General features: G+C 41.6%; 1 protein-coding gene across 3 annotated transcripts in view; it reads left to right on the top strand.

Annotated features, from left to right (window-relative positions):
* ncoa2 (nuclear receptor coactivator 2) overlaps positions 1 to 25,173 on the top strand; it is a 69,256-nt gene that overhangs the window by 18,167 nt on the left and 25,916 nt on the right. For all 3 annotated transcript variants that reach the window (XM_042510085.1, XM_042510086.1, XM_042510084.1), the window contains 5 exons: positions 10,712 to 10,819; positions 12,329 to 12,501; positions 17,828 to 17,931; positions 22,150 to 22,327; positions 23,866 to 24,054. In XM_042510085.1, the coding sequence (XP_042366019.1) occupies positions 10,731 to 10,819; positions 12,329 to 12,501; positions 17,828 to 17,931; positions 22,150 to 22,327; positions 23,866 to 24,054 (733 nt within the window). In that variant the 5' untranslated portion in view covers positions 10,712 to 10,730. The remainder of the gene's footprint in view (positions 1 to 10,711; positions 10,820 to 12,328; positions 12,502 to 17,827; positions 17,932 to 22,149; positions 22,328 to 23,865; positions 24,055 to 25,173) is intronic.

Here is a 25,173-nt window from a genome sequence, read left to right as displayed (position 1 = left end):
TTGTCAAAGTAAGGGTTGCATCCAATAGTCCCATCAGTCTGCAGTATTAATCCTTCCTGTCTGAAAATAGCTCAACTGCTGTAACCCCCCTTTCTTTCTATGAGTTTCTCTTACTTTACAGGTTACAGTTCAGATGGTGTTGGCTAGAATGTGTCTTTTAGGATTACTGCAATGCCAACAGTCCTTACAACACCATCAGAGTGGTCTCAAAATAACAGCTTGCATTAGCTGAGTTTGGTTTTAGTTAGTTTAAATGGACTTCAGTTGAATTAAATGTGTAGTTGGTAACTTATAAAGATAACTTTTTGTCAAATGTGTTAAAACTGTCACTATATCCACAAAGTAGTACACGAGACTGTGAAAAAGATCATGTCCTGCTGTCTCCACATAGTGGTTCTAATGGCATTTGCAAGAGTCCAAGTCCATGATCAAAAACATCCAATCAGGGGCGCCTGGTGGGTCAGTGGAGAGAGCTAAACAGCTAAACAGTATAATAAAATATGTTTCTGAAAACCTTTGAAGTCCAACACTGCCTAGTTTGACTACACTTCAGAAGCCGTGATTGATATGATTGACAGCTGCTTTAGAGGCTCCGAGGCTCTGATTTGTCGGTTAAGTTAAGCAAACGCTATTAGAAGCACCATGAGGAGGAGCAACTTGTTATCTTTCACAGATTACCTGTTTCATGTTATACTATGTGGATGTAGTAAATGTTTCAGCAAACATAAAAAACTGTATTCTTGATAGAAGTCACCAACTGTAGCTTTAATGCACTTTTGTGCAAGTGCAAAAAATACCTGTGCAAGTGCAAAAAATACTATTTTTTCATGCCCTCAGTGTGAGTCATCTGATGTAAAGTATGTGTTCAGAGTCTGAATCCAATATTTATATTTCCCTACATTACATAGCTGACACTGAATAATGTAGTTGACCTGCAGTAAAATGGCAAAGCTAATTAAATTTTCTATAGTGTTTTGCGGTGATTAGTATGATATCTGAAAGCTGAGTGTCATGAAAAACACAGTTATTTAAATGTGTACGCCAGCAGCAACACTGTAGAGCCATAGTGCCGCTGAAAAATACATTTTTTTTTTTTTAGTTTTACTCATTTTCTCGAAGCAGCTTTGGACTGTCAGTGTGTTGGCATCGTTAACTGAAAATGCTGGCTGGATGTTTGCGCCATGCCGCAGAACAACAACACTTGCTCACAAACCCATGAGTTTGGAGGAATTTACCGCATTTTAACGCAGTAAAACGATGTGTTTGACAGCTAGGGAACCCAGGGCGCACTAAAATAAGGGATCACAAATTGATATGTGGTAATTTTGACATCTGACATCTGAATCTCCCCTCAGCCAGTGCGCTCAGCCACAGATCAATTGTTCACTAGATTGTTGAGGAGAGGTGCTTATTTATACTAGTTAATCAATTTTGCCATCCCTTGACTCTTTGTCTTTCTTCCCCCTTGTGAATCCAGCTCCCTTCCCCTCTCCGTGTATCTCTCTGTCAGCCAGAGCCCGGCATTCTGTGCTTATTATACAGAAAGCCCTCCCCTTCCCATCCTGCGACATCCTGAAGTGACTGCCAGTGTTAAAGATTCATGAGCATGATCAGCTTTCAGTAAATGGGGGGCCTGGCTCTGGGTTGCACTTCGGCACTTTAGAGCCATTACCTTGCAGTGATTCTAGAGTGGACAAGCTCATGAGCGGGACTTGGTAGCATGCAAGGTGCACACCTCTTTTTCTGCTATGTCAACAGCAGTTTGTGCGTTTTCATCAGAATTTCTGAACATCTGAAAAAGATCGATTTGTTTGTGTACCGAATAACTAGATAATTATTGGATGTTAATGTCATTTAGCTGACTTTGAAAACCGAACTTCCCACAGAAGTAGGCATGTGAAAGAGAGTGAGATTGATGAGAGAAATGAGTAAAAGGGGGAGTGAAGATTTTTCAGGTCGGGTTGTGAGAGATACTTATCCATATGCTACGCTCTATTTAAGTTATGGAATGACATCACAGGCAAGCTGACATTGTTCCAGTACAAGAAGTCAGAAAACCAAGATATTGTTAACAATACTTGGTCGAGCCAGGTTAGCCTTGTTAGCAATACCACTTGATAACACGTTTTTTGTCAAAAACCATAGCAACATGTCCACAGACAGAAGTTGAACAGCACTGACTGTTTTAACAGTATTTCAGCACCTTAGGTTCCCTCATGTCAAAGTCCATTTTTTAGAATGGGTTTTTGGTTAGAAGTCTTAAAAAAGCTCTAGCTGAAGAGACTTGCACGTTTTATTCTAAGACATAAAATATGTTAATAAATGCCCTACTCACAAATGCTGTTATGATGTGTCTTAAAAAAGACAGTTGCAAGCATTTAGCTAAAAGAGACTACAGAACGTCATCACGCCAAACTGTAGTGTACACTTAAACTGATGTTGACTTTCCGCAGCCCCTGTCCACAGCAGTGCATTGCTTAGCTTTACTCCTGCCTTCTTCTCCAAACTGGGGGCTTGCTGACGCTATCAGCTGAAGGGATGCTGTGGACAGAAACGCTGTTAGGTTTTTATGTTGAAACAGAAACAGGAAAGGTTGCGTAAAACAGACACATTTGTATTTCTTCATGTCTAAAGACATTTAAACTGTAGTAAAAGGGGGTATAGAGTTAATATAATTTCCAAAAGACCATTTTCACTATCTGCCTTTGCTGAAAGGTGCACACTTGATGCAGGAAAAATCAGTGAGATTCAGTTTCTCTTGATGTGCCACAGCTGAGCAGCGCTGCTCATGCCGTCAGTGTGGCAGCTCTAACATGGTAACATGGGCACCCAAAAAAAAACAAACAGGTTCCACTATGCAGAAGTCATTTAGTTTCAGTATAAGACAGAAACAGAAATTCAGAAGGTGTTGTGGTTCTCATTCTCTGTTTAATAAGTAAAATGCGTGTAAGAATATTACCTTTTGTTGACATCATGTGAGTGTATTGTGCATTGAGTAGACTGAAAATGGCTAGACAAGACAGCCTGCAGAGCATAACGAACCTCTAACTTTATGCCCTTTTTTAATGTAATTCTGTGCTTCAGCAGACATGCATTATGGACATACATTTACAGATTGAAATCTCTGAACAATGTCACCCAACGTCTACTGAACACAACAACATACACTCAGTGAACCTTCCCTATGAAAGAGGCCCATGACCTATTTTTATTCCCTTTGTTTCCCCATCTTCCTTTACTGTATCTGGACTCTCATTTTCTCCTTAGCTCGCTCCGTGTCATTGATCCGATTCCTCCATACAGTCAGAGTCAGTCAGGTCTTGTTAGATTCACCCAGCGTTCAAGGTTTCAAATTCATATTGCTCTTAATCTCTTTCAATCCGTCATCACATTCCTCCCTCCTTCTCCCTATGCCTCCCCCTTGACCCAAACCTAATATCAGAACATCTGGTTCAAGGTAACAGCAGCTGTCAGCGAGGCCAGAGTTCACTGCAGACCCCCACCCAAGTTGGGTTCTGTTGAAATTGATATTGTTTTTAAATACATGTTTGTCTTTAATACCATCTGACATGGTTCCTTCGTGTTTCTGTGTGTTTTGGCTCTCTCCACACTTCTTCTCACCCTCGCAAATATTGAGAGGTAAGATGAGAAGACGTGAATCCTCTGGGCCCCTCCCCGTCATGATTTCCTCTTCACTTTGGGGGAAGTAAATGGTCCGTGTTGCAGTCCACCAGAAGCAGTCTTTGTTGGTGCGCTCTTGTTCTCCAGTTCTCTCTCGGGCCCTGTTGTGCCAAGAAGCTATGTGAGGACAGATTACACACCAGCGAGACATTGTTCAGTGCCCCACAGTGGGTTTGCACTTTCTGGAAGAGCCCTCATTATTATAGTGCAGGAGACTTCAAACACTTCCCCAATAGCTTTTGATGCAGTTAAATGCACAGTCATGCCCAGTGCTCTCTGAGTTCCAGAAGCATTGGGTGTGTCTTTATAATCAAAGCCCTGCTAACCCACATGATTACAGGAATGGCACACTGGCACATGCCCTCTCCCCTTGGCAATCAGACACTGATTTCTTTTTTTTCCTCTCTGCAGTCGTTTTTTTTCCTCTTCGTTTTACTATGACTGGAATGGGTGATTCAGTGTTTTTTAAACCCCCCCCCCCCTCTGGTGTTGTGCATGGCTCACTGTGTGGTTATGGCAGCTGAACTTTGTTAAAGAAAATCTGTTGAGTAATATCAAACGTGATCGTGAGAAGGGGGCGTTATAGCTACACTGTGTTTTTTTGTGTATTTTAAGAAACACGTTACATAGTTATCTAATGTGGAAGAAATATTTGTTTTTTTTGTTAGGTGATATGGCTGAAATCAGTATCATGATATAAATGAAGGTTTTTTTTTTAATACAGCATACACTGGCCATTTTATTATGTTCACCTTTAAAATTGAATTATATCAGTTTTACGTTAAAAATAGCAATGTTACATTTACAATCCCAAACCTTGAAAAGCTTTTTAAAAAGTGTCAGTTACAAACTCTCCAAGTGCAGAATATGAAGCACTGCTGATGTGCTGGATTGTAATAGACTGTACAAGTGTACCTAATAAAGTGGCCAGGAAGTGTATCACAATATGGAAAATTCATTCAAAAATATTTTGTAAAACAAAATCTTTACCAACCGATTTTGTTAGTTTTTAATGACAGCCAATCTGAAATCATTAATTTGGGTTTGGCTGACACAACAAACACTGTAAAATGATAATATATGAACATATCTTTATAAATTATATAGTTAAATTATTACACATAAGAGACCATTATAGTCACACCCAATAGGTACAGCTTGACAGCCCAAAAGTACATATATTTGCTTTTGAGTAATTGTTACTTTTTTGTTTTAGAAATGATTGTCTAATTTATTGCCATCAGGAAATATACACTTTGCTTTACTCTGTTGCACTTTTCAAAATCAGCATCGGATTTCTAGGAGTTGGGGAAAAAAACAATAACAGCTTTGTATGGCGATATCTTGCATGGCCATGTTGTATCAACACAGTAAGTGTCGACTTTTTATTATATAATTTATTAATAATGAAAATTCAACTTCAGCTTATGGTAGTCTACCAAAATAACAAAATCAAATACTTTTTTAGTCCTCTAGAGACAATTTGCTGCAATAAAAACGATTATTCCGTCTCTGTCATACATGTTGTAAAACAGACAAACGGGAGATGACATTGCAGTGATGCAGCTCCACATCTGTCGACCTTTGACCGTGAATTTCTGAAATTTGAACAGTTACAACATACTGCCATCCTGACTGTTTGGGAGTCCCCCTGCAGCCAGCAGCACCATGTCACCACGTCGTTTGGCGTCACTGTTTAGCCAAAACCTTCATTGCAGAGTAATATTACCCGCTAGTGTGTGCCCTCTGTGAGTTGAAACAGTTTGTGTCATGTCATTCAGACAGCCTCTCAGCTGCACAGGTGCATTTAAAGGTTTAATTTGTTGTGTGTTTGAGGTGTTTATTGCAGTCGGCTACAGCGTGTCTTGTACAGGTTGTACCAGCTGAGTTTGACATGGGGAAAACGTTGTCATCTCGAGCTCTCCGGGCAGCAGCAGCAGCAGCAGCTCCTAGTTGTTTCTGCATTCCTCCCTCGCCAGACTGGTTGGCTCCAGCTCAGTCCTGGAGAGTCTGCTCTTGTGACACCCAAGACATAAGCAATGACACACACCTATGATCACCTCCCCCAAGTGCACCTAGTGCTTTCAAAGTCAATTGATTTTTCAAACTTTAACTTGTGTCTTTATCTGTGTGTAGTGTTTTCTTGTTTGGTGAGTAGCCGTGTGGTAAAATGCAGTTTAAAGTAAATATTATTTCATATTTCCTAGCTTATTGTGTAGTTTTATAGTAAAATCTCATTTGTAGTGCATCGTTCTAATAGACAGGCTGTAATATTGGAAAATCATCAATGACTTGCGGTCATTGCAGTGGTTTAATAACACAACCCTTCATTTAACCATGTGAGTCGGTCACACAGATAGGCCGTGATGAAGATGAAAACCTGTAATGAAGTGAGAGGTGTTGAGTTCACGCTGGCAGGGCTGACCTGTCAGCACACAAACATACAATTATGGTTGCTGTCTTATAAGCTTGTGTTTTTGTGAGAGAGATGGGAAGAGGGGGAGTCTGGGTAGAGGTGTTTACTACAGTGGAAATCTAAGCTCATCACAACTTCAAAGTAGCAAAAACAACTGCATGGAAGGCTATCTGCTCCAATATACCTCGAGACCCTGGCGTCATTTCCAGTCAGGTCCTCAGTATGTTCTTTCCCAGTGATGGTCAGCGTGCCAAGCTCTGCCAGCAACAGCAAACTGCAGATAGCAGTTCAAGTGCATCTCTCTTTTAAGAAAAGGATGTCACACAGACTTTTTCTTGAATATTTCCAAAAATTTGAATATCTGAGACCTCTACTTTTAACCCTTTGCACCCATTCATACTCTAACGTAAATATGGTCTGAGCAGCTGAAGTAGAAGCCTTCAATAGTCAAGCCTGGTTGAGTTTTTAAATATTTATTCAAAAGCAGCATCTCTTTGATTCATCCTCCCTGTGTGAACAATGATTTCACACTGTCTATGACTAACAGAAGGTAGCCCGCAGTGACTGATGGGCCATATGTCTCAACTTACGATACTAATGAACTAAATGAGCTGACAGCTTGATGAACTGCAAATTTGGTAGATGCCCTCCAGAATATGCCAATCAGTTCTACATATAATGAGGTTACTTACCCAGCCCCCACTTACCCTACATTGCTGTGAGTCAATGATATCTGCACACAGCACAGGTTTACCAATGGATGTCTCTTACACATGCAAGAACTTATACTCAGCCATATTAGCCATCTAACAGCAGCTTTTAAGATGGCCTAGAGGTAATTTCAAACCTGTTCACACCTGGCGTATGTGAAGAGTGTGTCTTCACATGCGTTTTGATTGACCAATTGTGGGCGGACCTCACTTACCAGCTCTGTATGCAAATAGACACGTACATATCATCGGTAGAAGACTACTGCCGAGGGAATGTGAGCTCCATGCCAGGGACAGTTGGTGAAAGTCCGCCTGAAAACACACAGTGACAGGACCAACTGACCATCACACACCCTAAAGTAACCCAGTCAGGGTCAGAAATTAACAGCCCCTAAGTGTCAAATGTGGGTAGGTTATTCACTTTGCGAGTTACTTTTGAAAGGCCATCAGCAGCACTGGCGGATAAATGTTTGAACCCAAATAGTTTGGTAATTAAACTTTTAAAAGTCTCTGTTGCATTTTAGTGTCATTTAGTGGCACATGGCTCTGCTGCATCGAAGCTGCTCTGTTGCTATCTGCCACACACTCACACACACATGCTCCAGTGCGGCGAAACCTGACCGTCTTGAGCGTTGTTAGTTCTTTGGCACTGTTCACCTTTCTGTACATCAGCTGATTCATTACAATATTGATGCTGCTGGTCTGTTAACTCGTGCTAACCAGGCAGACGACATGGCTGCGTGACTGAAGGAGAGCAGGATGGTCCTTTAGTGCTGCGTCTAACCTGTCTAAAAGCCGCAAGAGAATATCTGCCTATCCGGCTGGGAGTCAGATAATAAAGCTGTCAGCTGAGTAGGTGGTCCTCCAATATGGCCCAGGACACGTTTGCTTCATTCACACCTGTACTTTAAGCTGTCAACTTGTAATCCAATCACTTAGGACGAATGCTAATACTGTGTATCTGCATGTTAGCTAAAGCTAATGCTTGCTTAGTTTTGCGTTAATGTAGCTGTAAAAAAACATTTTTTTCAATGGTTTGCAGTTGGTTAGTGTTTTCCCCCTTAATACTTCTTCCCTTATAATACTGGAGCAAAGTGTAGTAAATTAAATAACAATAGGCAGTAGAAACAAAGTGTTCTTCCTTTTAAACATTTTTCAACCCACGGTTTAACTCTTTAGAACCTGTATCAACGTCAATGTCAGTGTCTTCTATAGCCCGTGTTATAGAAAGAGAAGAGAGTGTGTCCTCAACACAGGATTTGTTCACGGTGCTTTAGATGCTTGAAATACTTGAATTTGACACAATACTTGCTGGGTTGCACAGCTGTAACTGTAAATTATTTCAAGAACGGTATTTAAAATTGGGCCATGCTTGCTATTATTTTCTGATGCCATATGAGTGCTGTGAGCTCAGATTGCCAAAGTGTTTGCGCAAGTAATAAGTCACCACCAGGTAGTTTCGCTAGCCTACCAAACATTGATACCAGAGCAGCGTCGGCAGTAAGCACAAGTTTTACTCACAGTTGTGCCATACTTTGCACTCTGTGTTTGTCTCCTACTCTTTTTCTGCACATCAGTGAATAATACTAATCAGTTAATTGATAATTAGTTTATTTTAGACCCGTGAAGGCCTTTACAAACTTCATCCTTTACAGTAGGTTGGGTGGGTGCTTGAAAAAGTATTTGAATGTCCTTGAATTTGAGTTGACATTGTCTGTATGAATCCTGTAAACAAAGAAACATTGAAGAAAAATGTTACCATTCACTTAGTTCTGGGCTTTCTGTGGCCTGTGAGAGCCTTGGCAGGACGGCTTGAGCTTAGTTCAAAGACGAAGTCTCCCCTAGTGGCCGATGTTGATAATTAACTCAGTGACACAGCTCTGTACAGTAAGTGCTAACACCAGTGCCCAGCTGTTTATAGCTGCCCAGAGATGTGGAGCATTTTCTAGGATTAGAGATCCCTCACTAGTCTGCCTATGCAAAGACCGGACTCCCCAGCAACAAAAACGGCCTGCCAGCCTTCTTGCCAGGCTGTCTGACTGTCTGTGTTGGTGTCATTGAGACGTGCCTGGTACTTCCAGTCTCCCTTTTTTTGTCTCAACGTACACTGACCCATCATTACTGCCATGTCAAGGAGACGAAGGCAACCAATCATATCCGGCCCAGCGGGACAAGCACAACCAATCAGGTCTAAAATCCCCATGGTAACTTGTGCTGGAAAGCTCAGTTACAACCAATAGGAACAGAGAGTGCCACTTAGCCATGAGAGTTTTAATGGCCTGTTTCTGTTGTCATTAATAAAAGCGCATAACCTCTGCTATAGAGACTGTTATAATTTCAGTGGACAGCACAGTGCCACAGCATAAAGGCACCCTGATGGCATTCAGAAGAGCGTAATGCAAGGACACATGCACCGTGACGTTTGTGTTCATTACCTGTACATACACTGTACAGGCCAATAGTACTCACTTGTCAACAGAAGGGTGGAAATGGATTTTACCCTTCAGAGTCTCCCCTGCCTCTCTGGCCAATCACCACAGCGTTGACTTCATCCATGTGAGAGCAGACCCTACCATTATCTTAAAGTAGGTCACTCCAGGCCAGGAGGGAGCCAGACTCAAGTTTGCATGGTCACTAGCTCCCTTTTTAGTTTAGCGTGCTCGTGCTAAGCTATGCTATTCCACTCTGCTCTACATTGTGCTGCGCTGTACTCTGTTATGCCTTATGTAATGGCTGAGCAGTGAGCGGTGTGTGTCACAGCCGTTTCCATGGTTAGAGTGGCTGTGAGTGTATCACAACACAGCCTGCCCCGAGCCTGTACACTGTGCGGGGGGGGTTAAAAAAAACTTTCTTTTTTTCCCCTTCTTGGTCTCTTTTTCTGTCTCTGTCTAAAGCAAATAGGGCTGCACATCACACATCTTGTAAGAAGAAATAATTTTCATACATATATTTTTTAAATGTCACCATTTGTTTTGGACAAGTGTTCACATATTCGATGCAGTAGATATTGCCCGATATTGAAATCCAAATCCATTAGCCACCATCAAATTTTGTTGCAGATGTGGTGGTGATTAATAAGAAATTACTTTGATCAATAATTGATTGTCTTTCATTAAGTGGCATGAAGTTCAGTCTGTGCTGACTCGCAGGGCAAGAGTAGGAGCAGAATAAAATATACAGTATGTTGGTATGGATGCTCAACGTAGTTGTGAAGTACTATGAAGATGAAGAACACATACATTTGTACCCGATCTTGATGGCATTAAATTGCAGGGAAGCAGAAACAGCCCTCAGCCAGCTTGTCACTTTGGATTGCACAAAACAGTCACAACAAGAGTTTTTACTGACTAAGATCGCATGTTCTGTCACTTCATTTCAGAAAGAGCAGACAGGATATTATTGTAACATTTCATTTTTGAGTGGCACTTACAAATTACTACAGGTACGCATTCTCAGAGGTACGCAGTAAACACGGACACATGTTGTGATTATAAACCTGCTTTGCTCTTACTGCGAGCTGGCTTTGCTTGGTATCGTGTAACGAATGGGCTTTTCTTGGTACATGGTTGAGCGCGCAGTCTGGTGCTGTGGGCAAAGCGCCGTGTTCTCATTTCAGTGTCTCTGGGGAGAGCTGCACCATCAGAGAGAAATGATTGAATCTCTTTCTCTGCTCCATTTTCACTCATTTCTCCTGGAGTGGATCAACCTGTGCCCCCAGCGCAGGATTGTGTGAATGTGTGTGTTGTATGCAGATGCCTGTGTTGGCATGCGTACACACCTACAGCATATAAGTGGTCTCCGCATCATTCTGCTGTTGGAGTTTGCAGTCGGTACATCAGATGTTGAATGTTTTCATACATTACATTTCTAAAACAGTTTTTGTCTCTGTTTGTTCATTTTTCAGACGCTGATATGCATTGAGGATGAGTGGAGTCGGTGAAAACTCATCTGACCCTGCCAGGGCAGAGTCGCGAAAACGCAAAGAATGTTCTGCCGAACTTTTAGGACCCAGGTAAGACTTGTACCCCGGGCAAGAAGGCAGATTTTCCCAAAGATGTCTCCCACTTGGAGACGTTTTAACTTTATTTAAAGAGTTAGTTTACCCCCAAATATTTAAAAAAAACATATTATACCTCTTACCTGTAGTGCTTATTTATCCATTCAGATTGTTTTGATGTGGGTTGCCTAGTTTTGGAGTTATCGGCCGTCGAGATGTCTACCTTCTCTCAAATATGGAACTAGATGGTAATGTGTCTTTTCAGAAATCATGATCTGGTTACGCAAGATATTCTACTCATTAACGAGAGACTCGAGCTTGTGACAGCACCAGATGTAAACATTATTGGCATCTTCCTCGGCTGAGCTGTGACATCAGTGAAGTCAGAGGTATTAAATGAACTAGCAGTAGATGTACACTTATGCCACGAGCTATCAGTACATGCAACCTAATCACCTGCGTGGAGATACAATTGGTTGCTGTAGTTCAGTACAGAGAAAATAGTTCCTACATGAAACTGCTCACAACAAGGTTTGGGGATTATTTTGAGTAACTTGGTGGTAATTTTCTAGAAAAAAGAGATATTGATGTTGAGTTTTTTAAATGTTTTTTTTGGCACTTTGAGCACCTCAAGCCAAGTGCAGTTATATTCAGGAGAAGGAAGACATCTCAACAGCTGATATTCAACAACTCTTGATCCAAACAATCGAGGTTGACAGGTAGCACTGCAATTAAGAGAAAAAATCTGTTTTTTTGAATATTGGATGAAGTGGTCATTTAATCTTGTAAACTTGAAAGAAAAATATGTGGGAAATACAGTCATTTCTGGGCAACAAAGGTCGGCTCTAGAGTCAGCCTCTCCGTCACAAGTGTGTGGTCAGTAACTTTGGAATAATGCTTGTTGCTAAACCATCCATCACCCATTAAACAAAGATGATGTCAGAGTTTTGAAGATGCTCCAAGTCAAGCTCCAGCCACTTAAAATATGTTGTACAGTAACATCCTAGTGGTTACCACGAATGGCTGTATGCTATTGTGGCAGAAAACCCCGGAGCACTGTTGAAGTCTGTACAATAAATCTGCATAATTCATCTGAAGACAAGCACTCAAGAACGGGGGTTTTCTTTATTGATGCAGTGCTCCATGTTGGCACAAAGAAGAGGCCTAGAGATATATTTCAAGCCATATGGAGAATAATTGACCCTAGCCTTATCCCTCATCTGACTCTCCTCTGTGCCAGGGTTTGCAGTGGATGTGTCATTTGGCAGCTATGAAACTGAGAGGGCTCTTTATTCATGTCCAGAGATGTGTGCGAATGCTCAACCCTGCTGTAGTTTTGTAGATTGATCTTTTCTGCCCTGCTCCCGGTTCTTTTTTTACTGCTCTTTCATTCAATTATTGTGGTAGAATTGCTCTTGTCACACATACGTTTACGCACACTTTAACCTCTTTACTTTCATCCCTCCTGCTGTTACTGTCTTCTTCATTGCATTCCCTCACCCAGTCTTCTCTTTGACTCTGCAGTCCAAAGCGGAGCAACGAGAAGCGCAACCGCGAGCATGAGAACAAATACATCGAAGAGCTCGCCGAGCTGATCTTCGCCAACTTCAATGACATCGACAACTTCAATGTCAAGCCTGACAAATGTGCAATCCTGAAGGAAACTGTGAAACAGATCAGACAAATAAAGGAGCAAGGTACGACCTGTAATGATTTTTGACACTTTCTCTCCGTCTGTCGAGTTACCTTTCAGCTGACTGATTTTCTGAAGCTTTTTATCTGCAATCTTTCCCTTCAGGTTTTTAAGACATAAAACCAATATATACACCAAGCCCAGCCTCAATAAAGACCAGATGCGTTTGACATTGGTTTGAATTAGGGTTGCAAACGCTTAAGTGGTAATCAGTTAACTGAAAAGAATATATCTGACAGGTTACGCATGTCAGCAAATTTTACTACTTTTCAGTTTGCTGCACTGCACGCCATCCAGGTTTGGTCAGAGTTAACTAACGGCACCACTCATTTGGTGATTACTGCTAGTAAAACTTTCCCAACCCAACAGCGTGGCTGTGAAAACATTGTGCCCAGCATCCGGTCTTCCCCCGAGGTTGACCCAGTGAGTAACGGACTCAGTTTTGAGCCACAAACTCCTTTCAATGTTAACTATCTCTGCTAGCTCTGTTAGCACCATTAGCAGTGTCAACATGGCTTGTGGTGCTAACATTACACTCAAGGGATTTTGCAGCTCAAAAAGAAGCCTTTTTCTTACCGGGTCAATTTAGGGTAAGACTGGAGTTGTTGCAATGTCACAAGTGGAAATCGTGAATGAACTAGCTCCCGCTCTCCATGGGCGGTGTGACAAAAGCTAGCTAGTGGAGACAGGAGGGTGGGCAGTGGGCACTATGATTCTGCATGTTAATGTGGCTAGCTGCCCGTCTATCAAAAAAGCCATCTGAAAATAAACTAAAAAAAGACATTTACATCAGAAACCATTTTTACAACATCTAAATGGATATCATTTTGAAATTTGGCGCTAAAGTGCACGCTGAATCAATGGAGCACTGGACTAAAAGATGAGGCCTCTTGTATTTCATGTCATTTTAGTTTAGTTTTTTTTTTCACAAAAATTTACCAGTTAGTTGCAAGTCAGTGGATGTCAGGCTGATGAAAGCAAAATTAACTAAAAACGAATATACTAAATTTGTGGTTTGAAAGGCTCCAAGATAACCACAGGTGCCAGCAGAAGCAACAGATTTAATGGCACAAATATTATTGTTTGGGATCTTCTCCACACACAGTAATTAATGTTATTAGTGTCTCTCCATCACTTCATCATATAATGTGGATGAACCGGAGCAGTTTTTTTTGTTGGCTGCAGGTCTTTCCCACTTCCATCCAGAGCCAGAACATCAGGCAAAGGGATCAGACTGTGTAGATGTATTTGCCAGCTTCTCCTTTTTAGTAATCTTTAGCAATTAGTTGAGGTCTGTCTTTTTACTTTTTTCTTGTTGGATGGTCAGACCAAGATCAATGGAGTCCAAGTTTTTTTTTTCTCTGTTCTTACAGATCCAAGCATAGCAAAAAAGGTTGTAGCTTTCCTGAGATAAACATTATGGCGAACACTAAATCATGAAACAGCTTGGACCGTGCATAGAAGAAAAGCAGCTGAGTGACTGGTAGACAAAGAGTGGCCCTCTTGAGGTGTACATGAATCAGATCGGCTGATGATGTCATCTTGTTTTATGTGACTCACAGAGCCAAGCGTTATGTAATGGTGAGCAATGTGATGCAAAAATCACACACAAACTCTGGCTACCGTCTGTCCGTCCCTCCCCCACTCTACTGTCTTATTCCACACTCACTCCCTCCCTCCCCTCAACCCTCTCTCCCTCCAACCATTCCTTTTTTTTTTTTTTACGCTAGGCTAGAGTGACATCCCCTGCCTGCGTCTGAAGGCATAATTGTGTTTGTACAGCAACCACTGAAGGAAGGGCCAAACAGTCCTTGCTTTTCTGCTTTGTTCTCCTGACCTCGGTGGCCAGCAAGAGACACCTTTTTTATAGCTAACATGGAGAGCTTCTGCACTTCATCTTGCACAGTTCAGAGGGGCATCAATTCTTGTTGCACTTGTTGAACCAGATTCACTGAAAGCTCATTTAGACGTCTTTATGCTTAAAGTAGATGTTACATCATGGTGCGAGCGCCATTTGTCCTTTTCATTGCATCTCATCTGCCATCTGTTTAGTATTGTTTGTAGCACACAATCTCTCTTTTCTATAGGCCTGTTATTGCCCCCCCCCGAGAGCATCATTACTATGTAAAAGATATTCTTAGTTTATGGTGACGTTACTGAATGTATTAAATTACACTAATGTGAGTGAATAACTCTGACTGATGGGTGTCACAGCCCTGCAGAGAAGTGCAACGCAGCGATGATGGCCTTTGAAAAAAGCGGCCTCCTACCGACAGCTGTTAATTCATCCCTGTTTGTTCCTCATGCTGTCTGCATACATTTTCTCTAATTGAAATCAGGGTGGAGTTGTGTGCTCACTATCACAGGCTTGGCTTGATTTCAGTTTCCAGCTTGTTGCATCTTAATAGACAATATGTTGAGTTATGATATCTTTATAGCACTTGTAAAATAAGGGCATAGCCGAGAGTTTAACAGCTTCCTTTACACTCTTAACTGCTCGCTCGTGCCAACACAGCAATACATATACAGAAGCTGCTGAGCTGCAGCCAGGAGATAGTTTAGTACATTATTTTTATTCATCATACATTTGTGAAGAATTTCGCTACATACCTACATGTAAAATAAGAGCGAGACAAAATGGAGGAACTATATGGCAGATGTTTAAGATTATGTAGCAGTTATTACCAATGAAGCTGCAACATTTCAATTGACAGAGGTAATTGGCAACTATCTAAGTCTTAAGAGAATTGTTTTAGTAATTTAAGCTGGTTTCATGCCTCTGTGAGAATTTGATGCTTTTCTTTCTCACACGATGATCAAAAAGGTTTTGTAGTTTTTGAACTGTTGGTAAGATAAAACATGCTATTTGAAGGCATCATCTTGGGCTGTGGGAAATGACACAGTGAATTTCACTATTAAGGAACAGTGTGTGAGATTTAGTGACATCTTGAATTGAGGATTGTAGATTGCAAAAATTTAACATTTAGATTTCCTTCAATGTTCTTTCTTAAGGACGTTTTAACCGTGAGCCAATTTATCCACAGAGGTCTCCTCCTCTCCAAAACAAACGGACTAGGTGATTAAAACGTGTAAAAACACTGAATAAAGTAGTTTGACGTTACAAATCAGATTTTCTCCGAAGCTGTTTGGCACGTCAGAGACGAGCCTTTAGCTCAGCACCTGCTAATGTGTGCTCACCTTTTTTACTCATAACTAGAGATCCAGACGCTCAGGAGGTTATTAGCAGGAGCCAAATTATCAGCAGACGTCTCTTCCTCTCCAAAACAAACAGACCTGGTAATTTAAACCGGTAAAAACATTGAATAAACCAGTTTCAAATTAAAAAAAAAAATCAATGATTGTCTGATGTTCTCATCGCGGAGGGGGTTGTAACTACTATAGCAGACACAAAAACAGAAACGGCCCCCTCAAGAGCTAGTGTTTGGTTTCTTCATTCTGGGCCACTGTAGTAACATGTTCGTGCAACATAGGGATCTCTGTAGACAAGGACCCCGCTCCCTGTCGAGATTTTAATGGCTAATTCTAAGGTAACGATTATTATTTTCAGGTGATTTTTCTCTAAAGAAAACATGCTTATTATATTTAATTCCTGCCAATATATCCCCTTAATTGTACACACTGGACCTTCAATCCATAGAATAATGGGTAGATTAAACGATAATGAAAATAATTGTTAGTTGCAGCCCTAATTACCAGACATAACCCTTATAAATAAACAGGCCCTCCCTCTATCTGTGGCACAGTTGTGCAGACGGACAGAGAGCCAGTGAGGGCTGCACTGACATTGAGTGATGGGTCTGTACCCAGGGCAGCTGTGCTGGTATACTGGGCCCCGCTGGGCCTGGAGAGGTCCTGCTGATGCACACATCATTAATGCTGAAAGAGATGAATGTGGGCCTGTGTGGTGTTTCACGAGCCCACGGAGCAGGGGGGGAAACCTGCATTTGTGTCAGCGTTCACACATCTACACCCAAAAAAAGAGAGGAAGGACATGATTTTGTTTGCTTTTCACCACAACATTCTCTCACCATATGGTCAGCCCTCTTCTTGGCATGGTGCGACAGTTAAATGTGTCCCCCCCAACAGCCCACTCATATTCCGCCTCTCATCATCATCTCCAAAAGTAGGGCAGCCTACGCGCTGAACATAAGGCTTCTCTGCATGGTTATTAACCCAATCACTCACATGGACAAATGCGCAACACCATAGTGCAGGTACACGAGCACACAGGATATTTTGATTTTCACTCCCAAATAAACCAAATAATCACTACAATTTAATGGTTATTGTGCAGTGGATTCAAAGGTGCTCGTCATGTTGGAACATTTTTGCAAAGCTCGTAAAATCACTGCAAATGTATTTTACGAAGGTCCAGTTTTGGTTGCAGATTACAAGTACCTGTATGAGCAACAAGTCGTACTCTCTATATCCATTCTTGGAAATCCAGTAGGAGTATGCAGTCACAGGAGGACACTTCCAGCTAAGTTATCTGAGAAAGGCAGTCTCTCTCCTGGTGGTTCTATAGAAACGCTTCAAAATGAAGGCTCTCAAATGACTATTCATAGTTTATGTCCCTCTGAAATCATGGTCATATACCTCTGATCAAACTGCTTTGACAAATATCAGACTGGCTTAAATATTTAACCCATGTTTTGTTGAGAACTGTGTTGTTGAAGTAATAGTGACAATTTTGTGCTACCCTGTCTCTTCATTTATGACTGTGAGTTGTGTTTATTTACCTCAAATCGAAAAAGCTTAATATTTCTAAGGTCTGCCTTTTCTGCTTTACCGCTTAGTAACAACTTACAGCTCTATTTGGAGCATGAGTTGTTTACACAGTATCAGTGTTTTCATAATAGCCTTTTTCTTTTTTTTTTCTTCTTTTTTTGCACATGCAGCCATCCAGCAGCTGCCACCAGTGTGGTCACCGCATGCTCCAACACAGTCATTTACAGCAACCTTTCACTCTCACTCGCTGCTCAGTGCCTGGGTTTGAGCCATGGCAACTTGTTTTGACAAAGGAACAAAATGTGTTTGCTTTGTAGAAAGATACTTGTTCAAAGTCTTGTTAACAAGTGACCTCTTTAAAGTATATGGACCAATTTTAGGGCAAAAGCGAAAATTGTTTCTCTGACCTGCATGTTTTGGGGTTATGTTTTGTGATGCAGTTTTGTTCCCCATAACAACACCTTAGTTATTGTAACTATAAGGGATGTTGACATTAAATTCATAAAATTAAAACTATTATTCTCTTGATCAGAGTTTTGTTTTTGCCTCTAAACTTTTGTCACTGACTTTCCTGTCAACAGAAAAAGCTGCAGCAGCAAATGAGGAGGAGGTACAGAAGGCTGATGTCTCATCAACAGGCCAAAGTGTGATTGACAAAGATGCCTTGGGACCAATGATGCTGGAGGTGGGTAGAGGGCGTTCTCATGCTTATTCATAGTGTCATATCAAACTACCACACACTGAACACTCATACTTTACACACTGGGGGCGTAACGTTTAAATGACACAAAAGTGCAAAAGAACTTGCCTGGGAATATTTTCCTTCAGAGCTACTCATATCCGTAGGGATGCAAATTTGCAACATTTGCCTCAGTCTTTTAATAAAACATTTAATGCAGTGATGCGAATTCACATCCAAAGCAGCATCTGGTAATCTGTCTGAGGTAAGTTGTATAGCCGAAGCTACTGAAAGCTATTTATTTTAGTTTCCTTTTAGCAAAATGCTGTAAGTGAATTTGAGTTTACTCTGATAAACAGTTAGGAAGTTTATATGTCTAGGGCTTTATTGTGAAAGGAAAGAAAGCAAGGAGTGGAGCTGGATTGGTTGCAAAAGTTCAGAGAAATTCAGACTAAATATTGCTTTTTAAATGCATAATATTTACATTTTTTGCAACGTTTCCCACAGAATTAGAATCCATGTGTGTATTGAATTGAAGTGTGTATAAATATAAATATAGACATATATATATCCTTACAGTTTATTGTGTGTGTGTGTTTATGTATGTATTTTCCAACAGCTCTCCGAATGAGCAGTTCAGCTCCAAAACTAGAAAATCAAACTGCGACTGTGAATGCTGATATTGTGGCCGGCCGCCACAAAAAAATGAATGTGTGGGAAACCCTGCCGTGTGAAAGTACTAATGACAAAAACAACATTTCAAAAAAATGTATTTACATGCAAATTAATCGCAAAGGGAAAAAAACGCCTTCGGTGTGCGTTAGATCTACTTTTCTCTTTAAATCATGATTGGTAAAAAATGAAGAGTGCTATCCACAGAAAACAATCCCAAATGGGTTAGTAGTGGTTGTGTGTTAGTGTAGCTGTGTGGTGCAAAAGCTGCCAGCATCTTGTATCTGCCCCCGATTGGCTGTAAATCACCGAGCGGAGCAATGGCCTCGTTGTCCTGTGGAGGGCCACTGAAGTGCTTACGTATAATGGGAAAGAAAGCAACAGCCTGGCGAATGAATCAGTCCATTGAGCCTCTCCTCTCACTCACTTCCTCCCTCCCTTTCTCTCTCTTACTTGTTCAGTCCTCTTTTCTCTCTCCCTCCCCATCTTCTCTTCATTTGCCTCTAGATCTGTCCTGTCATGGAATATTTATAGCTCTCCTGGTCCAGCGTCACTGAATCGACATACTAACTCGCGGCTAAATATAGACCGGTGCAGCCTGCATGCTTTCCCATCTGTCAGCAGCCCCAAAACACAGCAATCGGCCATTCACACCCTCTCGCTCTAGCCACGTCTCTGCCCGTCCCCCAGCCCTGGCTCATTACAGGATGCTCTGAGGAGAATGGCTGTCGGCAGGAAATGCACCCACGCGCCCCGTGACCCTCCTCCAAGGCTCTCTGCTGCCTACTCTCATGCAAGCGTAGGAAGACGGAGAGGGCCGTGAAAAAACATTAATGCACAGTTGTTTTAACCCTCTGGGGGCAAGTCTTGTTCTGTCACATGACTGCTGTGGCATGTAGTTTGCATTCCTGGTAGATTGCTCTGTATGGTTGCTGTTGTGTGGTGTGACGACATTATCAGAGAACAGAAGAGACCAGAGCAGAGTATGTTGAATTTTTTCCAATACTAGTGCCAATATGATGCCAGAGTTTAATTACAATACAAAAACAATGCTTATTTTGATATCCTTATTTGAAAAATATAATAGTATATTTACAAAACCCTGATCAGTTAACCAAAGAAGCAAAAGTTAAGCATTGTCCAGTCACAAGTAGCTGTAATACAGCCTGAAATTGGCAAAATTGTCATTTAAATTAGTACTCATAAGAACAAGTACAAATCTAGTCAGATATTTGTTGCCAGATTTACGTATTTGACAGTTTTCAAGACTCAGTGCAGTGCTCTCCACTCATTCATTCATTAAAACATCTGCTCCCACAAACAGATTTTCAATTTTTGGAGCTGGACCACCATTACACTCTTGGAGCACATAGCGCACTCTGGGCACAAAGGGAGCCGCAGAGCACCAGATGCAGTGAAAGTGAAACTTGAACATTCATTGTGCTGGGTCTAAAAGTTTGGATTTACTCCCTTCTGTAATACCTGTCCTCTCATCCATTGATCTAATCTGACCAGCTGTGATCAGATCGACTGATCAATTATCCATCCCGTGACTCAAACTCCACAAACTGCAGCTGAGGAAAAAAGACCTCATGACGAGTTCTTCCTGCGTGAGTTCACATCCCACAAAAACACTGAGATTTAGAGAGGGGACACAGAACGGTACAAAAAACACACAGACACAAAGAACAAAACAGTAATTTTGTGGGAAACACTGCAGTGTGGTCACGTTTCTATCTGTACCAAAAAATATCTAAATTTTATATTCAGCCCTACAAGAGGCCTGTTTGAATTGTTGTTAGCAAAATAGTCATGCTTTGTCATGCTGAAAATACAGCGTGTTTAGCAAGGATTTATGTGAAGACAGACCCTGTTTTCAAAGCACCACTATCATATCATAAATAACAGTAATACCCAGAGGGGAGATGGGAGTTGACCAGACCCTATTTCCTCTGCTATAACAATTTACTACCTACTGTACATTGCTATGGGAGTTTAAGCAATATAGGGTTATATATCAAGACAATAGGTTAGGTGTAAAATGGAACATGGGGAGTATGGTGCCTCAGAGTGTATTTATTTAGAGTGTATTCATTTGTATCGGCTTTGGTCCCCTCTACAGTGTGTATTTAATCAGGGCATTATAAATGAAGGTATTGACCAACAGCATTATTCAACAGTGTCTGGAAGGAGGCAGGAGTTGGCACTAAAGAGTGTTTGCTCTGTTTCTGTTTGCCCTACTTGTCCAGTACATGGCCTTTCTTCACACAGGGTGGACTCGCATAGCCATGTTGCGTTTTGGAACACGCCGCTTCACGCAGTGATAGATGAGATCCCCTTAAGTCTATTTTCAGCTTGTGCTGTGTTAATGCAGGCAAGGGAAAACTTATGTTCCAGTGTGATCATGTGTAACCTGGGATGTGTGACGTTGCGCCTGCTGGTTGAGTGTAGGTATGTTAGGCGGCGTAGTTACAGAGACAGGCAGATGATTATAGGTGTACACAGTGTTCTGTATCAGCAGGAGGGTGAGACAACTAAATATGCTATTCCCAATAAGCATTATGTTAAATCAATATAGAGCCATGTACTGTAAACTGTATGTGCGGTATGTTGGTAATGACAATCGAAGCAGAGGTGTGGAGCAAACACCTTGGCAGGAGTCCCTCGTCTCTTATCTTGACACCAGATTTTACAGCTTTACAACTACCAGAATTCCCTTTTAAGGGCTCTGGGTGATTTGATGGCCTAATTGACACCAGCTTGTGTGTAATGGCTGACCTGGGGCTGTATTCTTTCAATTAAGTGCTCCTCCTCCTTCACATCCTCCAATCGCTGCTGGCACATGCTTTTATCTTGCTTTCTATCGGCAACACTGATGTTGAGCATCTGCAGGAGTGATTGATCTGCCCAGCACACACTGAACTAATTGCCTCTTATTAGACACAATGCAGAGTTGCTGCACATCTACACAATTTAATAGGAAAATTTCAGTAGTGAATGTGCATGCCAGGTGATGCACAGTAACCTCAGCTCAATCACGAGAGGCACAAGTGGCACACACTAAAGAAAATAAGCTAACAATAAGGAAACCAGCTATTTACAAACCAGTTCCTTGAATATTTTTTTTTTTAACATTTTTAAAATGAGTTTCTTTTAACCGCAACCAAAGATACACATAAAGTAAAAGATTGCAAAACACCTTCCTCTGCATTTATAATTGGAGTTTTAGCAATTTACAAAGCTGTGTACTAAATTTAGCTCATAGTGTTGGATGTGAGAGGCTGAAACAGTGAAATTATCCCAATAATCTATGAGCGGAGAAAAGCATATCATGGTTGGATTAGGCTTTTATTGACCTGCTCAGCTGCAGTGTTGTAGCGGCTTGTTATCAGTCAGTATTAGTGGGAAATACAGGTGGTCAAACATATTTTCACTCTCCTCCTTTGCTTCCATTTCACTGTCAGAGATTTGTGTCAGTGTGAAAAATGAAATGAGACTTCCCTTTTCTTAATTTAATTTCTTCTCTGACTTTTCTCTCTTTCACCCCCGCAGGCCCTGGATGGCTTCTTCTTTGTGGTGAACATGGAGGGTAACATCGTGTTCGTGTCTGAAAATGTGACCCAGTACTTGCGCTACAACCAGGAGGAGCTGATGAACACCAGTGTCTACAGCGTGCTTCACGTCGGGGATCACGCTGAGTTCATCAAGAACCTGCTGCCCAAATCCCTCGGTTAGCCTCGAGCTTCTTTTCCCTGCCAGCATTTGCTTTTTTCCACCTGTCAGTTTGTGTCTCGCTGTGTCACTTGTGTTCCACATCTTTCTCTCGCTCTTCCCGACTCCGCGTGTATGTCCTCTATGTTGCATCACTCATACCTCAGCAGGCGCTTGTTCACACCCCGGCTCTATCTCTTGTTTTTTACATAGCATGCATCTTCTGTCTCTTAACACCCTCACCTCTCTTCTTCTCCCTGTATACAGTTGTAGGTGGCTGTCTGATTGTGTTGTCAGTTTAATTAAAATGCTTAAATGTTTACATTTAAACTGCTATGGAGAGGGTGTGTGAAAGCTGGCTAATACAAAGTGTTATGTAAGCTTTATATACAAGGTTGGCACGGTACATATAACCTATAGGTTCTTCATTTTCTCTTTTGCTGATGCTCAGCCCAGACATTTGCTCTCGCTCTTCTCTTCCTCCTCCCTCCCTTCTCAGCTAATTAACTTCCTTTTTCGGCTTCTCTCCCCTGTCAGCAGCATCCCTCCCTTCATATATTCTCATCTCATGCCCTTCCTTCCCCTTCTCTGCGCTTTGTGTGTTATTCTCACCCTCACCAAGTTCCCATTTTCATGTTCTCGCTTTCCTATTTCCTATCCTTTCTGAAAAGCATTGTCTTTACGCTAGCACTGCTCATCTAATGAAAACAGGCCATATATTTTCGAAAGACAGACATTTGCCTTTTTCTTTTTCTCCTCCGGTTTTGCCCTCTTAGTCTCCTCTCTCCTCTTTCATTCCTACCTCCTCCAATTCCTACCTCTACGTCTCCTAAGAGGTGATTTTAATGTATGTCAGTGCACCCCACCAGGAGCTCTTTCTAAGTCCCCTCTCCCCTTCCTCTCCTCTTGTCTCCTGGTGCTTCGGATTGAGGTCTGAGTGCCCAGCCATCTGGGTGGGAGAGCAGCACAGAGCGGAGTACCCTGGAAACGATCAGCGGGCTGTGTCCCAGATACTGGGAGATTATCAATGCACTGAATGAGATCACAAACCAGATGGAGTGTGATGGGAGTTTGCTAGAGTTAAATGAGTTGTGTGCGTGACTGTACATGTCTCTTCTTCTTTTTCTTTTATTTTGTGTGTGTGTGTGCGTGCACGTCTGCTCGTACACGTATGTACATGCGTGCTTGCTCGCGCCTGTGTAAGTGTTGGAGAGAAGAAGAAAGATTGGCAATGATGTTTTAGAGGACATGCATATGGAGGCCTGGCTGTGATGCATGGCTGTGGATAGATGGCACAGGGCTCAGGGTTCCAACTGCTCATTATGACTGATCTCTACCCAGCAACTGCTCTCTCCTTTTTTACACTTTTTCTGCCTTCATTCTCTCTTTCTTGCTCTCATTATGTCTTTCACTTGCAGTGTTGTAGCCTCTCTTGGCTCGCTCATCGCCGCTCCCTGTTTTGTTGTTCACTTTTGGCTGCAGTAAAAAATTCATCAAATAAAATCCCCAGGAGGCCACACTGTAAATCTCCCCTGTCCCCTTCTTGCCGCTTTACAGTGAATGGGGTCCCATGGTCCAGTGACGGTCCGAGGAGGAACAGTCACACGTTCAACTGTCGAATGCTGGTCAATCCCCACAGCGACAACCAGGACGAGCCGCACGAGCATGAGCCTCAGCAGCAGAAATACGAGACCATGCAGTGTTTCGCCGTTTCAGAGCCGAAATCCATCAAGGAGGAAGGAGACGGTATGAAAGATGAAGGGACGATGTTGTGGGAAAAGAGAGTGGATAGAGAGTCTTAGGTTCATTTAAAACTAAAGTTTGATGCTACAAATCAACCTTGGACAAGATTAGTTCTGGGATCTGTTGAGACTCTCTGAAGTGCCCCCTTTTCTGTTATATGTACAGCACCAGACACAGTTTTGGCCATCTCATATTTTTATGTTTATGATTAAATCTAGAGCAATTGTCGACCCTTTTGGGATTAGAGAATTTAAGAATAGAAGACTGAATTGTGAGAAATGTTCCGAAGTTGTTAGACCTTGCAAATTCACATTCACGTTAGTACAGACAAGAGACAAACTATTACGACTGAGGAGTGGAAGATTGCTAAAATCAGCCTAAAATTATCTTTGAACACCAGAGTATACAATAAAAAAGGTGTCTAGATGGGAAAAAGATAAAATTCAAAGTAGTCTTGCAGAGCAAGATCTACAACAAAATCATAAGTAGCTCTAACATCAGATTGATTGCTGCGGTTTTCAATGGATAGCAGAATAAAAGTTGACAGAATAAGAAATCTAGTTGCTTATGTTGTCATGAAACCTTGATAAAGACAAGAGTTAAAAGGATCTTTTAAAGTGGGGTTGTATGAGGTACTTATCTTTTGTTATTTTATTACCTACAGTTTTTAGAGAAGCAGGCTGGAGTACCACAACAGAAGCTAAGCAATGTTCTTTACCACTGAAGGGCCTGCACAGAGAAGGCATGACCACCTTAAGTTTTAGTTTTTACATGAGAATTTCCAGCAATGACACACTGTAGGATCACAGGTTGCATTTAGGCTTGTAGGAGGAGGATAACGGCTTTAATTCCCCTTTAAAAAATGCTGTGTCATGGCAAGATGAAGCGGTGAAAAAACTCAAAAGTTTAGCATACATTTAAACTGATACTGATGTTGAGTTTTGTTGCTGACCCCTCAACAGCAGTACATTACTCCTTCCTGCCATCTACTTTATGTGACACACTGCCTGTGGATAAGTACTTCATACAAACCCACTTCAAAAGATCCAAAGTATCCCAAAGTATAACATTAAGCTGCTTTTTTGGGTGTAAGAAACCTCAGAATGTGACTGCTGCAGAGTG

This window comes from Plectropomus leopardus, chromosome 21 (genome assembly GCF_008729295.1).
Source record: "Plectropomus leopardus isolate mb chromosome 21, YSFRI_Pleo_2.0, whole genome shotgun sequence".
In the NCBI taxonomy this organism is placed as follows: Eukaryota; Metazoa; Chordata; class Actinopteri; order Perciformes; family Serranidae; genus Plectropomus; species Plectropomus leopardus.
The sequence above is the reverse complement of the archived record's forward strand: the minus strand, read 5'-3'. Positions and strand labels throughout refer to the sequence as shown.